The sequence below is a fragment of the Silurus meridionalis genome, chromosome 20, assembly GCF_014805685.1.
Source record: "Silurus meridionalis isolate SWU-2019-XX chromosome 20, ASM1480568v1, whole genome shotgun sequence".
NCBI lineage: Eukaryota > Metazoa > Chordata > Actinopteri > Siluriformes > Siluridae > Silurus > Silurus meridionalis.
In genome coordinates this window covers 16047722-16061521 of record NC_060903.1, presented here as the reverse complement: position 1 = coordinate 16061521, position 13800 = coordinate 16047722, and the positions used below count along the sequence as shown (strand labels likewise).

Below are 13800 nucleotides of genomic sequence, written 5' to 3'. Positions count from 1 at the left end.
AGCTCAGGTGTGGATGATCTAATACACAATCACTACAGAGATTTCTTCTCAAATTCTCATTGTGAAGTATCGTTCTCAGCGACCCGTTCCCAGACCACACAAAGCCTTTCTAGCTCAAGTTGGATCCGTTTAGTTTTGTCCTCAGTTTTTTCCTACCATATTTTTGCCCTTTGGCTTTTGTATGCACATCATCTGCGTGTTTGTCGACCACAGTTTCTGCCTTACGATTTGTCTTGCTTGCGTATTGAAGAACTTTAACACTGCGCACTGCTGTTTTTGTGACGTTCATGAATGAATGAATTATTTCAAAAAAATGTACATATAGAAGCTTTTATCATTTATCATACTGAATTTTATATATGTATATATATATATAAAACAAAATGCTTTTTTATGTCTGCGTCGAAACACATAGAGTAGTCACTCTTCTCGACTAACGAGACTAGATTTATACACATATACAATTTTTTATTTATTTATTTATTTATTTAATTAATTATTTTCGTTTAAAGTGACCGTCGTATCTCCAAAATGTCGTAAGTCGAAAGGCCATAGGTCGGGGTCTGACAGTATATATATTAATAAAATAATATATAATATTAATAAAAGATAATAGAAATAAATTAATAAATAATAATAATAATAATAATAAAAAAAAAAAATTATATATATATATATATATATATATATATATATATATATATATATATATATATATATATATATATACACACACATATATTTGTTTTTTATTTATTTATTTATTTTTATTATCTTTTATCGTAATTGTTTTAAAAAATAATCTTGTAATGAGACAGGGACGTATTCAAGCTGCTACGGCAGGATTTGCGTTTGCAATCACAATCCTGTAGGAATTGACATTTTGAAGCCTTTCCTAAAAAAAAAAAATCCATTAGCTGTTTCCTATATCGTCGATGCAAACGTATAAAATCTGGTTAGGCACAGAGACAGAACAGTATCCATGTACACGAGGTTTGAATGGCATCGCTAAATTGAGATTTTATTTGTGCGCCCCCCAAAAAAACAGATAAGCGCGTCTCCTCAGAGACAAAGTGATTACTTCAGCTCTATCAAAGGAACAGTACAAGCGATATTGACTTGCTGTTTGGAGAATGGGGAGATAATTAAAAAAACATTGCCACAATATTCGAGTGACACGCTGGCAGCTGAAACAGTGCTGCCTTTCCTACAGAGTGGATATTTTTTCACAGGTCCATGTCAAGGCCTTGAGCGAATACGCTTTCCTTGTTGACTCGAGTGCACTCGAGAGAGTCCCAATTGGACAACATTTGTTTGAAATACGCCGGAGTCAGTTTGGCAGCGGGAGCTTCCACGTGCTCTCTTGATAAACTCTGCACTATTCTCAGTAGAATTAGCAGTCATTTAACGTCAGGGAGGCTTAACAGGCGTGATTAGGGCTGTCTTGGTTCATTCTTTTTTTCCTCACTCATCGACCCCACATTGAAGCTTCTTACATTACTAATTCCTTCGCTGGTCAGCGGAGACTTTGGTAGCGTAGATTTTCTCGTCTATTTCCCGACGGTATCCTTTTGCCATTTTGCTGACTGCGATCTCGTCTGGGTACATGAATTATGCACGAATTGACTCGCTGTCCAATTAATAATTATGGGCAAACAGCAAGTGGGCGGAATCAGCGACGCGTTTCTGATTTATGTACATGACGACCGGTTAAAGAATAATGAGCTGTTTTCTTAGCGTTTTGTAACCTCTGAAAAAAAAAGACGTCAAGCGTCGCGTTAGGATGCGATGCCGAAAATCCGCCGATCATCCGTCCTCTGTTTGTTTGCGTGCCTTTAATGAGGAATTTATGTTAATGAAATATGAGGCAACCAACGGATGCCTTGATGCATAATTAAAGAGAACAAACAGAAACTGTTGGAACAATATGTGGAAAGCCTTTTGAGTTTTCTTTCCTATTTATTTTTTTTGTTTGTGCCTCTATTACACATGATGAGTGCTAGCTAAATGGGTGAGGTGTTTTGAATAAAAGTGTGATGCTTTGGTGGAGCACTTCAGGTAACAATGAGGCAGCATCGAAACAGCTTTAAACAGCGACAGCTAATAAACAATCTGAGCATAAGAGTCATGTAACTATGAGACATGGAAATAATCTCGTTTTTCTTTTCCTCTATATTTTCACACTTGGTAATGACTACATTTGTATTTCATTCGTACAGAAATAGAGCGCAAATGGATTACTTTCTGCCATTTGGTCTCTGGTCTTAGTGGCTCCCATTATATTATACTATAAATAAATGTGCGATAACATGTGGCATGCTAAGCTATCTATGATATTAATAAATGAAAGAGATATATAGCAGCATATGTTCTCTGTCATCCTGATTGAGTTCATGTTTCAGTTCCTGGTTATAACAGTAATTCAAAAGGGGGTGAGAACTTACCGAGCCTCTCAAAAGTCTGAAAAACCAAGTCTTTCACATGCATGTTCCTCTTGTGTATATGCAACAAACTAGTAATTTAACGGTTTTCATCAAACTGTCATTGTAGGCAATAACAGAAAGTTTTCGATAAAACACAGGGTGGTGCAAGGAAACTGAAAAATTGGGAAATGTTGTAATCGCAAATGAGCAAATGAGACACAATTGTGACATCCTAATTGGTAATGATGCCGGAATTCCTTTCACTCACAATATCACAATTCTTCTAAAAAGCCTTTATACAGTGAGCGCAATACAATACGATACAATACAATGAGCCGAAGCGTACGTCCGAGCTGATCTGCAGTGTTATTTATCATGGAATGGACCTGCCCAGTCATTGCTCCTAAATGCTTTTGAACTGCTCTGGGATGAACTGGATCACAAGGACAGAAAGAAATCTCCAACTAGTAAAGAAGACATTTCCCAAGTTTGACACGAGGCACAGCAAAGCCTTTCAGCTGAATGTTTGGAAAGACGCACTGCTTGGATGCCAAGAGTGTGTAAAGCATTTATTCAAACTAAGAGAGGTTTCAATGAAAATGGAACATGTGTACATTTATATATTTGTTTCATCAAAGCATAAATGATACATTTTTAACAGACACTGTATGCAAAGGGTATATGTGATGTCTGGAATTCTTCAAATAAAAGGCAAGTTACATATCTATTCACCTCCAATCTATTCACTTCCTGTAAAGCCCATGAATTAAGTTGCATTAAAATCAGAATTAAGTTTCCTTGAAATTGAACAGTAACACAGTCTCAATATAAAGACACCATTTTCCAAAAGGCTCCAGAGTCTGTAAGTGGACAAACCTAAATAAACAACATGACCATCAAAGATTTTTCAAAACAAGTCCAGGGAAAGTTCTGAAAAAAATATCACTCAAGGGTTGGTTAAAAAAAGAAAAATACCACATGGTGCAATAAGGCTCAAGCTGTCCATCGAAAGTCAATGGGGTATAGAGTGGATTAGTCAATAAAGCCACCAAGAATCCATGAATCACTCTCTATATGAAGCTTTCACCACCATGCTTCACTGTGTAGATTATGTTCTCAAGGCCAAAGTTTTCAACCGGGAAGCTTTTTCATTATGTCTGCTAAATCTGAAAAAGCACTTTTCAAACAAGATTTCATATGACTTGCTTTTCCATAAAGACCAGCTTTGTGGGTTTTCAGAACTATGGTTGTTTGGTGAATAGCTCCTTTCATACGAGGTGTGGATTTCTCCAGGTTTTTCAGAGTTTATCGTTTTGTTTGCTTCACTGATGAACACTATTTCTACCCGATACTTTCGGGCTCTTTGCTTTTAAAAAGGAATCAGTCTCCAGGAAAACAGCCAGAGGTTTGCCAGAGGAGACCCAAATGATGAGTTTTATACTATTTATGCTTTTATTTTTTTTCTTGGGTTTTAAAGTAGATATTGTATTAATAGTTTAGTTTAATTGAACATGCGAGATTTGAACACTTTTACGAAAAAAAAACATTTACATTTACATTGACGGCATTTAGCAGAGGCCCTTTTCCAGAGCGTCGTACAAAAGTGCTTTGAGTCGATTGAATAAATCAACACTGGTTTACTAGGTTGCAGACTTTATATAACATCAATCTAAATTGTTAAGAGGAATTATAGAACACTTTTTTTTTGTAAACAAAGACATAAAACAAACAGGGGAAAAAAGTGATGGTTCAAGAGTTTCCAGAGGAGGTAGGTCTTCACACCTCTAGATAATAATAATAATAATAATAATAATAATAATAATAATAATAATAATAATAAGGATAAGGATAATAAGAAAAGAACAACTATGATGATCCTACACCCCAAAATTCAGTAATGTGATGTGCTCAGTACAACCGGTTCAAGATTAGAACATCTTGAATGAAAGCAAACGTAAACTCTTGAATCTCTTTTCCCGAGATGAATATTAAGATTTAACGTTTAGTAAAGCTTTAAGTGGAATCATACTCACCTCCAGTCGATCTGTCCTCATAAGCTTCTGGGCGGCGGCGGCAGCGGCAGCGGGCATGGGAACGTTGGGGGTGCTGGTCATTAGTACGGGTGCACTGGGCAGGATCTCAGTGGGCACCAGGCCCGGAGACACAGGGCCCAGATATGGGTTAACCAGTGCTGTGGCGTTGGTGGCCAGGCTGGGCGTGACGGAGAACATTGGCTGTGATGAGACACAAGTTGTCCTGTGATTAGCCTACATATTGAGAACTTTTCAAAACCTTCTGAAAAGTAATACTACTATTACTACAACTGCAACTTCTTCTGATATTGCACTTTCTCAAATTGTGCAAATAACAATATGTATATGGCAACATATAATATATAAGGATATTTTCTTTAAGGGTTCTTAGCTCCAACTGGGGACCTTTTCTGACAGGGAAACACATTCTTTAAAAAACCTTTATTGGGTTCTTGTGTTTTAATCTAAGTGCAGGTTAATGTCAGGTATTTGATAAATTATGATTTTTTTTTTTTTTAATGCTAGGCTCTAAAACATTTAAACCGTGTGAGCCCAAAAGTTCATGATTAAATTTCCAGGCCTAGATCAGCATCCTGGAAATCAATTTCAAAGTCATGCAATTTTGAAATAGAAACGAAGGACCATAAGATTATAACTAGACAAAGCAAAAGAAATGAAACATAGAACAGGTGAACACATTTGGTAAGCAATGTATACCAATAAGGGGGTTGAGTCGGGCCAAAAAAGAAAAACAAAAGCACATGATGTGAACTCAGAACAATTATAATTTTAATAATAATAAATATTAATAATTAAAATATTTAAATATAAAGGTACTTGAGATGCGTACTCATTATTATTCAATAACAAAAATTATAAAGTAGGAAAAATTCCAAACGCAATTATAAAATTATTATACACCCATAAGTCCTGCTGGACTGAATACCAGGTACAGTGTTAATTCCAGCAGACATATGTTCCCATTCGAATGAAATGAATAATGGTGGGTGTCATAGTCTGAAAGAGGTAAAGCAGATGGTGTGTGAACAGGATGTTCAGATTTAAATTGCGTCTGATCATTTATTCATATGGCTTACACCTGCTCAGGTTCAGATAGTGTTTTGTTAATAATGAGTACCAACGTACAGCATTTTCATATATTTATTTACTAAGTCTGACACAAAAAACTTTCATAGTCTGGTTATGCCGTGTGGAAACTTTGGTAATACATTTCAGCGCTGACAATTTACTCGGATAAAAGTAAAATGATTACTAAGGCAACCCAGTCAATACTGACACTGCTGGCCCCCCGAGTAAGACCCTTAATTATACATTGTATAATTAGATCATTGTTAATTGAATTGGATGAGTGTGTTTGTCAAATACCATCCATGTAAATGGTTTAATTGTTGTGTGTTTTTTAAGGCCAACCACAGTAAGTGTCAAAGATCGATAAATGTGACTCAACAGACAAGTAGGAAAGTAAAAAGCTTAAAAAATATATATTATTACAATCGGAACAACATCCCTATTCGGAGATTGCGAGTATGAATGTGGTCATATGACAGCTATCACAGGAGTCAGGAGTCCAATAAAAACAATGCTGTCTAGGTGAAAGGAGCCTACTGGCATTCCCATGTCAATCACTGTGGCACTTGCAAATCATGGCATGTCAATGTGTTTTCCTCTGAGTGTGTAATGCAGCTAAAAGATGTAGTTGAGTGTGTCTCAGGGAAAGCATGTAATGGCCCACAATTTCCCTAATTTGTAGTTGTCGTATGATTGGCGGAGAGCTAGCTAAAGGACGGAATTAATTATTTAACCTGGCAGAACAGATGGACCTAGGAATCTTCAGTAATGGACTGATGTGTACTTAATGAGTTTCACTTGAGTAAAGGTACAAAAGTATGTGCCTTCAAAGTACTATGATTTATTATGGCTGTAATGTTTCTATTATGATTGTTGTCACAAGAAAAAGTATATAAAGTAAAGTACAGATACGTGAAAAAGCTACTTAAGTACAGTAACAAATTACTTGTACTTCGTTACTGTCCACTTCTTGGAATCATGGTAGTCAGTAAACACAGCTGAGACTTAAAGACAATATGGAATAACAAGACAAAGGTACAAGCTGGTGAATGAACTAACATGGAACAGGTGAACACAATCAGGTAACAAACCAACACCTAAGCACATAAAACCAGTTGTCAAGCAAAAGTGGAATCCGGGGTGGAAAACCTTTTATAAACATTGTGCTGTAGGATTGAAATTATACATATTCTGAGAGTCATGGGCATTCAAATAAATGGTTATTTGCATACAATAAACATTATGCCACAGGAAACCTTGTGATTTAAAGTTTAGTTCAGTCTATTGACTACGTCTGACATTTGATCGTTTAATGAGTCGCTGTGGTGCTCTCGTTTTTACATTATATGTACTTTCAGTAGACAACATAAAGCAGTAAAATGTGGCACTACTACACTTGAATATCTTTCTCATTAGCCAGTGTAGCTGCTTTGATGAGCCTTGTTTTAGAGCTCTGAAGAAAAAAAAAAGTAAAAAATAAATGACGCTCTATAATCCAGGACATCTCTGAGATGGAGGGAGATTAGTGGCGCCTAATTAGATCAACCGATCTCAGCGTACAGAAATAAATCCAGCAAAGACGTCCCAGCGTCACCGCAGAGTCCCTCGGGAAGACCCTTAACCTTCATCTGTAAGCATTTCTACACCACTTATGAATCAAAGTGTCTGCCAAACAAATAAACGGAGATGAGACGCTTATCTCAGATTTTTATCTCCCAGGCTTTTCTACTTGGCTTCTCTATTCATGTGATCAACCACGTCTGTACTGCTTTTTCTTCCTTTTTCATGCCAACCGCCTCTGTCTCCATCCATCTACCTCACCCTTTCTCCTTTCACACTCCGTTTGTGCTGAAGACGAGATCCTGAGCCCTGTTACTGGAAGATCTGTCGTTCTTTTCTCCCCCTCTGTCTCTCTTTTCTCTTTTATCGCCTCCCCAGATGTGATAAGAAACAATAAAGCCTGGGATTCCTTTCAAGACTATTTTGTGCCTGTATGGAGATTGAGAGACGCCTTAAACACACAGCGCCACCGGACACACACTGTTTACTTACACGTGATCGTTGGATCTGTTTCTGTGGAAAGGATTTACTGGGCTCATGACAGAAGGGTGGAAACCGGATTGAGAGAGTTGATATTTTTTATATTTCTTTACAATATGGTGTTAGCACTTCGTAACAGTGTCAGTGCTTGTGAAGTTTCCCAGCACAGGAATTTTACATTAGAACATAGGAGTTTCGAGAATGTTTTGGTAAAGTGACAAGATGTGTTTCTGTGTATGTTTGAGAGATCGATAGAATTAGAGAAAAGGAGCGAGAGAGACATAAAGACATTATTTTTGATAATGAGAGCACACACTTCAAACCGTAGTGTCTGTGTGTGTATATATATATATATATATATATATATATATATATATATATATATATATATATATATATATTAGAGGTGACCCCGAATAGCAATATTTTCACGGACTGGCCTTTAAGGCGTGGTGGATAAATACAACAAAATAAAATGAAACGACCGGCAAATAAAATGGTATTTTCTAAATATAATAATAAATTATATGAACTGCGTTCACTGCGTTGTATTTTGTTCATTTTGCTCGCTTAGGGGTTGAAATCTATTGGTAATGTATTATGTGTTAGCGGCCGGAGCCCCTTTAAGAAGGTAGAGGATGGAGGTAAGACTGAGGCATCATGACATGCATCAAGAGTGAGTCATAGACAGATGTGGAGGAGAGAATCCGGTCATTTTCCAAAATAAAACAAAGTTCAGAATCAGATAATAAATAAAACGGAAATAATGTAAGTTATGTATTCTTTCTGTGCGGCCCGGTACCAATTGACCTACAGACCGGTGCCGGTCCACGGCCCGGGGGTTGGGGACCACTGACATAGGGGGTGTTTAGTGTCTGATTTCACATAGACCTATACGGGTTTTCTCCCAATAAGTTCAAATACAGCCTGTTATGATAATGCTGAAAATAAAAATTAAGTAAGAAGCTTTTAATAAACATTTTCAATGTGTGCGAATAAATCCAACCCCCCTGTGAAAGATTTTCACTTTCCATTATCTATTATCTATTTATATGATCTATGACATATTTAAAATCCCTGGATTGGATATTGTGTAAAGGTAGATTATGTTAAAAAAGAAAAAGTAATGGTTTTTCGGTGCCTTTTGGTAAGAGACCTGTTCCGGCTGAATATAGAGTTCTGACCTCAACCGTATTGAACACTTCGGGGATGAATGTAAACACTGACTGCACCCCAGGCCTTCTCACCTCCATCAGACTTTACTACCACCCTTGTAGCTGAAGGAATCTCCACAAACATGCTCCACAATCTAGTGGAACATCTTCCCAGAACAGAGGAGGTCATTATAACAGCAAAAAGGGACTCAGTGTGGAATTGGATGTTCAGAAAGCACATATTCTTATGTTCAGTTTGTGCACAAACTTTTGATAGTATATTGTATAATATAATTGAAGCTAACTAATGATACTAACAACGCTAACACCTTAGAAGCTCATGAGAGCTTTATATAGATCTGTTGGTGTTTATAGTGTCTTAACGTGGCTTTCATGTAGGATGGAGTAGCATGCAGTTAACACCTGCCAACAATGCTAAGAGTTTAGCTTAAAAGCTCATGAGAGCTCATTATGAAGACAGTAAGGCAGTCTGAACAAGCTGAATTTTTGTTTTGTCTTGGCTCATTTTAGATCATGAGAGTTGACGATTGAACTCTATGTGGTTCTGAAGGTGGAGCTTCTTGTGCATGTTGGTGGGAATATGGTGGGAGTTACATTTCACCATTAATCATTAGAAAGGATAGTAGTATTGCCCACCCCAGGTTGTACTTACACACTTCCTGATTTCTTAAGACATGCTGGGATTCCTGAGGTAAAGATTCAAGCTCAGGACCCAAGATTTGCAGTGTATATTTTAATCAGTGTTATCTTCCTTCCTTCATAGGTGAGTCAGATCTCCAGGACCAATTTGCACACCACTGACAGCAGCACTAAAAGCTGCCCACACTCAGTGCTGTGAAGTTTAGCTTTCAGTCACACACACAAACTGCTGCAAGACTCTTTATATAATGCTAATGAAAATAACGCTGCTTACATAACCATTATAGTGAAAAACCTGTTTTTACTGGTTTTGCACTCCAGGAGCGTTTCGCCATCCAAATCAGAACGATCGGCCGTTTTTTTGCAACAAGAGAGGAAGAAAATGATCAGAAATGAAATACGACACCAGGAAACGATGACACCTCTATTTATTTACCAACGTGAAAAGAGAAAGAACATTCCAGAGGGATGCTTGCTGTTCCTGGGTCTAAAATGGGCCAAATCTGCAATTAAGGCCACTTTTATAAAACTTATTTTTTTTGGTTTCCTGGGGCATTTGAAGCCCTTTTATTTTTAATAAGAAATATTGGCTTCAGGATGCTAACGCAAGGTCGAGATATGACAATGCAGTCTCTCTTGAGCTTGAGCTAACTGGAAGAGGGTTATTTGATTCCAATTATCTCCATTGAATAAAAAAACAAAAGCTTTTTTTACTCCAAATGTTTACTTCAAGAGACCTAGCTATGGATCTGATTATATTTTCAATTAATGAATGAGTTGATTAATCAGCTGTGAAAAAATGCATTGTATTGTAAACTGTATTTAACATTTTTTTTAATGATTAGTTGTGAACATTATATGTTTAATTATACATTTTTATACCCCAATTCAAATGATCCCTCTTTTACTTCTAAGCACAAATGTGAGATCAGGCGAAACTGTAAAATTGTGCGTTTTTTAATAGATTTTAAAAGGACAAATATGATTCTTAAAATAAATTCTATAATCCTACAATATTCGTAAAATAAAAAAAAAAAAATCATTTGATTTTTATTTCAACTTAGAAATTACATTTTCAATTTGGGTGAGATTGGTCCAGAGGAAAAGGGAACGCTTGTCATTATTACAGTAACTGTGCAATTTAAACTAAATATTTTATATGATTGGGAAACCCAAAACTCCTGTCCCATTTCAGACCAGACAATTTCCTGTAATCCTTATTATGACCTGTAAGCAGTTATGTATAGTAGGAAAGCTGAACAGAGCCTCTTTTTTTAAAAGTGTGAGCACCATAAAGTATTTGCCACCAAAAAGCAGCTTCAAAAGCAGCAGTGACGGACAGCAATGCCGGAAAACTGGCAGCTATATGTTTTGTACTGTAGTTTGGTGGTGAAAGCAGGGGTTCGTCTCTGGAGAAGAAGTGGAGGCTTTCAGAAAGCCACAAAACTTCATGCCCGAGATGGATTCAAGGGATGAGGTGGTAATGAAGGGCTAAAGTCAAGGCTCAAGCCAAAGGGCTCGAGAGCTAGGCAGAATTAAACACAAAGCCTTGTGCCAGTGGAGAAACCAGGAAACGGAAAACTCTATCTAGCTACACACACACACACACACATTGTGGGAAAGTTTATTTGAAGTAGCCTAGACAGACCTGAAACAGACTGGTTCTCCAATTTAGTAGCCTTTTTCAGCTTCTGCACACACGTTGCCTTGTTTTTTTTTTCCCTGTCAGCTGATGGAACTCAACCCTGATGTTTTGCTTCAGATGTCTAAAAGCTGACATTTTACAAACGCCAGCTTTTGGAGCTCTTTCAGGCATTCTGATCTACATGCATTAACTCACAGATGAAGATTTTGTCCATGTGCCACATCATAAGAGAGCGTTTTCGGAGCTCGGGTGGAAAAGTTCTGCTTATTTATTATAATCTTTTATTCATTTGTCTGGTATTAGCACGCTAGCATCAGGTTTAACCCATAATGTGTCACTATCAAGGCCATATTTATAATGACAATTGTATTTAATTATATTAATTGTATTGTAATTTATTATACTGTAAATTCCCTTCTTCTTATTCATTTTCTTTAAATAAATACAAATGTAGTCCTTAATTCCTATGTAGACGTATGAGTGTGTGTAGATGACAGTGATTTGGAAACGGATGATCCTCTATAATGATCCCTAATAGGAGCAATTGAAAGAAAAAGAAGAAGAAAATACTCTAAGTTCTTCTTACTATTATTTTTATAACTTAAAAAAAAAAAAATTCTATTTCATGTAACAGACTGGTTTTTAAAAACATTTTACTGCATGTCGTACTGGATATGTTATGACTGATAATAATCATAACCTTAATACTGATGTCAGGTCACGGCGAACTCACAACTCCATTTCCAAGCAAACACCGTGACCACCTAACATAGCCACCGTGAACCAAATGAGATTCTGATTGACCACATGTGTGCTTAATTACACACACTCAAACACTGTATAATAAAACTCCGGTTCACACACTAACTGAAGTATTTACTCAGTCGTTTTTTTTCCAGACTGATATTACTAAGCTTTATTGTTCGGACCGCCTTTTGATATTTGACCTCGTTCAGATCACTGTCCATGCTTCCTGTCTAGCCTACAAAGATCGCTTTGGTTGTTTCTGCTCCCTGAACAAGAGTTTTTTACGACCTGTTTCGGATCTGTCCGCTGTGCACAAGATGTTGTGGGACAAGATTCCACCTGTCTTTGACGTTTTTTTTTTAGCAGGTGGTCTAATTTGTTTTGTAACTCTATATTCTACCAACCATATTTCTTTTTTCACCACCAAGATGTCCTTTTTTGTATGAGTTATTCCAAAACAGATACAAACAATACTGTGCGAAGTACTGTGACGTAAACAAGTAATTAACCATCATAATTACAACACTATTGTTACGTCGGATCCTAAATGCTTTACAGAGTGTTGTTTATTGGACCCTGATCTTTCAAAATAAACCAGGATTTGCAGAAGTGGATGCGTTTGTGACTCGTTATTACAATTAAAGTGTAAGTACTGTGTTTTTTATGCATGTCGTTGGTGAATACTGATACGTTCGTTATTCGCTTTGATAAACAAGGACCTAACATCGATGCTTGAAGGTTAGACCTTTAGAATGATATACAGTTTGTCATGATTACTCTTCTCCCTTTTTGTTTAATCTATTTGCAGGCAGGGGATATGGAGTTTTAATAAAGACAGTTTACTTGCATTTTGTGACCATCGATCATATGCTAAAGATCAAAATGACTTTATCAGATACAAATGATTAATTAAAGTAAAATGGCAGGTTCCAAAAACCAATATAAACAGTGCAGCTGGGATTCTGTGGGATTGATGATATGAAAAACTTTCATAAAGCATGATTATTGCATTATTAATCATATGAATCATATGTCTTACATAGCTATTCTTAAAATATCTGTTCATAACATGTTGTGAAGCAAATACTAACACAAAAAAAATCCCAGTGCCACTTAATGCGTTGTTGTTGTTTTTATTTTTTTTTTAATATATATATAAATTGATTATATATAAGCGATTAGCAATTAGTATAATTAATTAGCATATATAATACATTTTAAATAGGAAAAATTTCATTTAGTGCATTCCAATTACAATGCAAACTGTAAGGCATAACAATGTGTATAATTTAATGTAAAACTATTCTAACATGTTTGGGCATGACCTTCATGAAATGTTACCAAAAATATGTTTTCCACATTTTTCTACGGCACATTTTTTGCATTAAATTAGGAAAAAAACAAAATTTTTACAAAATGACACATTTATTAAACACAGCTTATATAATTGCAGTGGAATCTCTTTCGATTTTTCCAACGAGTTCAGATACTAGATAGCTAGCTTTGAGATCTCTCTTATTCATCTTTGGTTCCAAGAGATCCCTGGTAAAAGTGAATCCCAACGAAATATAGTAACTTTTATTGTATTGCCTTAAGCCAACCGTTTTACCTTTCTTTAGACCTCCACTCATACTAGGGCCTTCATCTGGGTCAGAATTTTGTCTAGGGCTCAATTAAGGGTTTGCACATTTCCTTTTCCTGTCATGACTCAACAACCGATGCTACTGACACTGCCACCCATTGACATGGAGGAGTATTTCCATTGCTCTACTAGTCACTACATTGCTTTCACAGCCATTCCACGAGGGCAAAATATTCCTAAAAAATTATTATTAAATAATTTTTTTTGGACCAATTAGGTGTAAATGGATCATTTCCCACGGCACACCTGAAGATCTCTCATGGCACAACTTTATGACTCTGCACAGTGGTTGAAAATAACTGGTCTAGGATGAAACCTGCAATTCAGTATAGATTTACTTACCTCACTGCACTAGAGTTGCATATCT

The 13800-nt window shown here is 36.4% G+C and overlaps 1 protein-coding gene across 8 annotated transcripts in view; it reads right to left on the bottom strand.

Annotated features, from left to right (window-relative positions):
* LOC124402672 (muscleblind-like protein 1) overlaps positions 1-13800 on the bottom strand; it is an 81181-nt gene that overhangs the window by 17901 nt on the left and 49480 nt on the right. For all 8 annotated transcript variants that reach the window (XM_046875814.1, XM_046875818.1, XM_046875815.1 and 5 more), the window contains exon 3: positions 4457-4657. In XM_046875814.1, coding sequence (XP_046731770.1) covers positions 4457-4657 — 201 coding nt within the window. The remainder of the gene's footprint in view (positions 1-4456; positions 4658-13800) is intronic.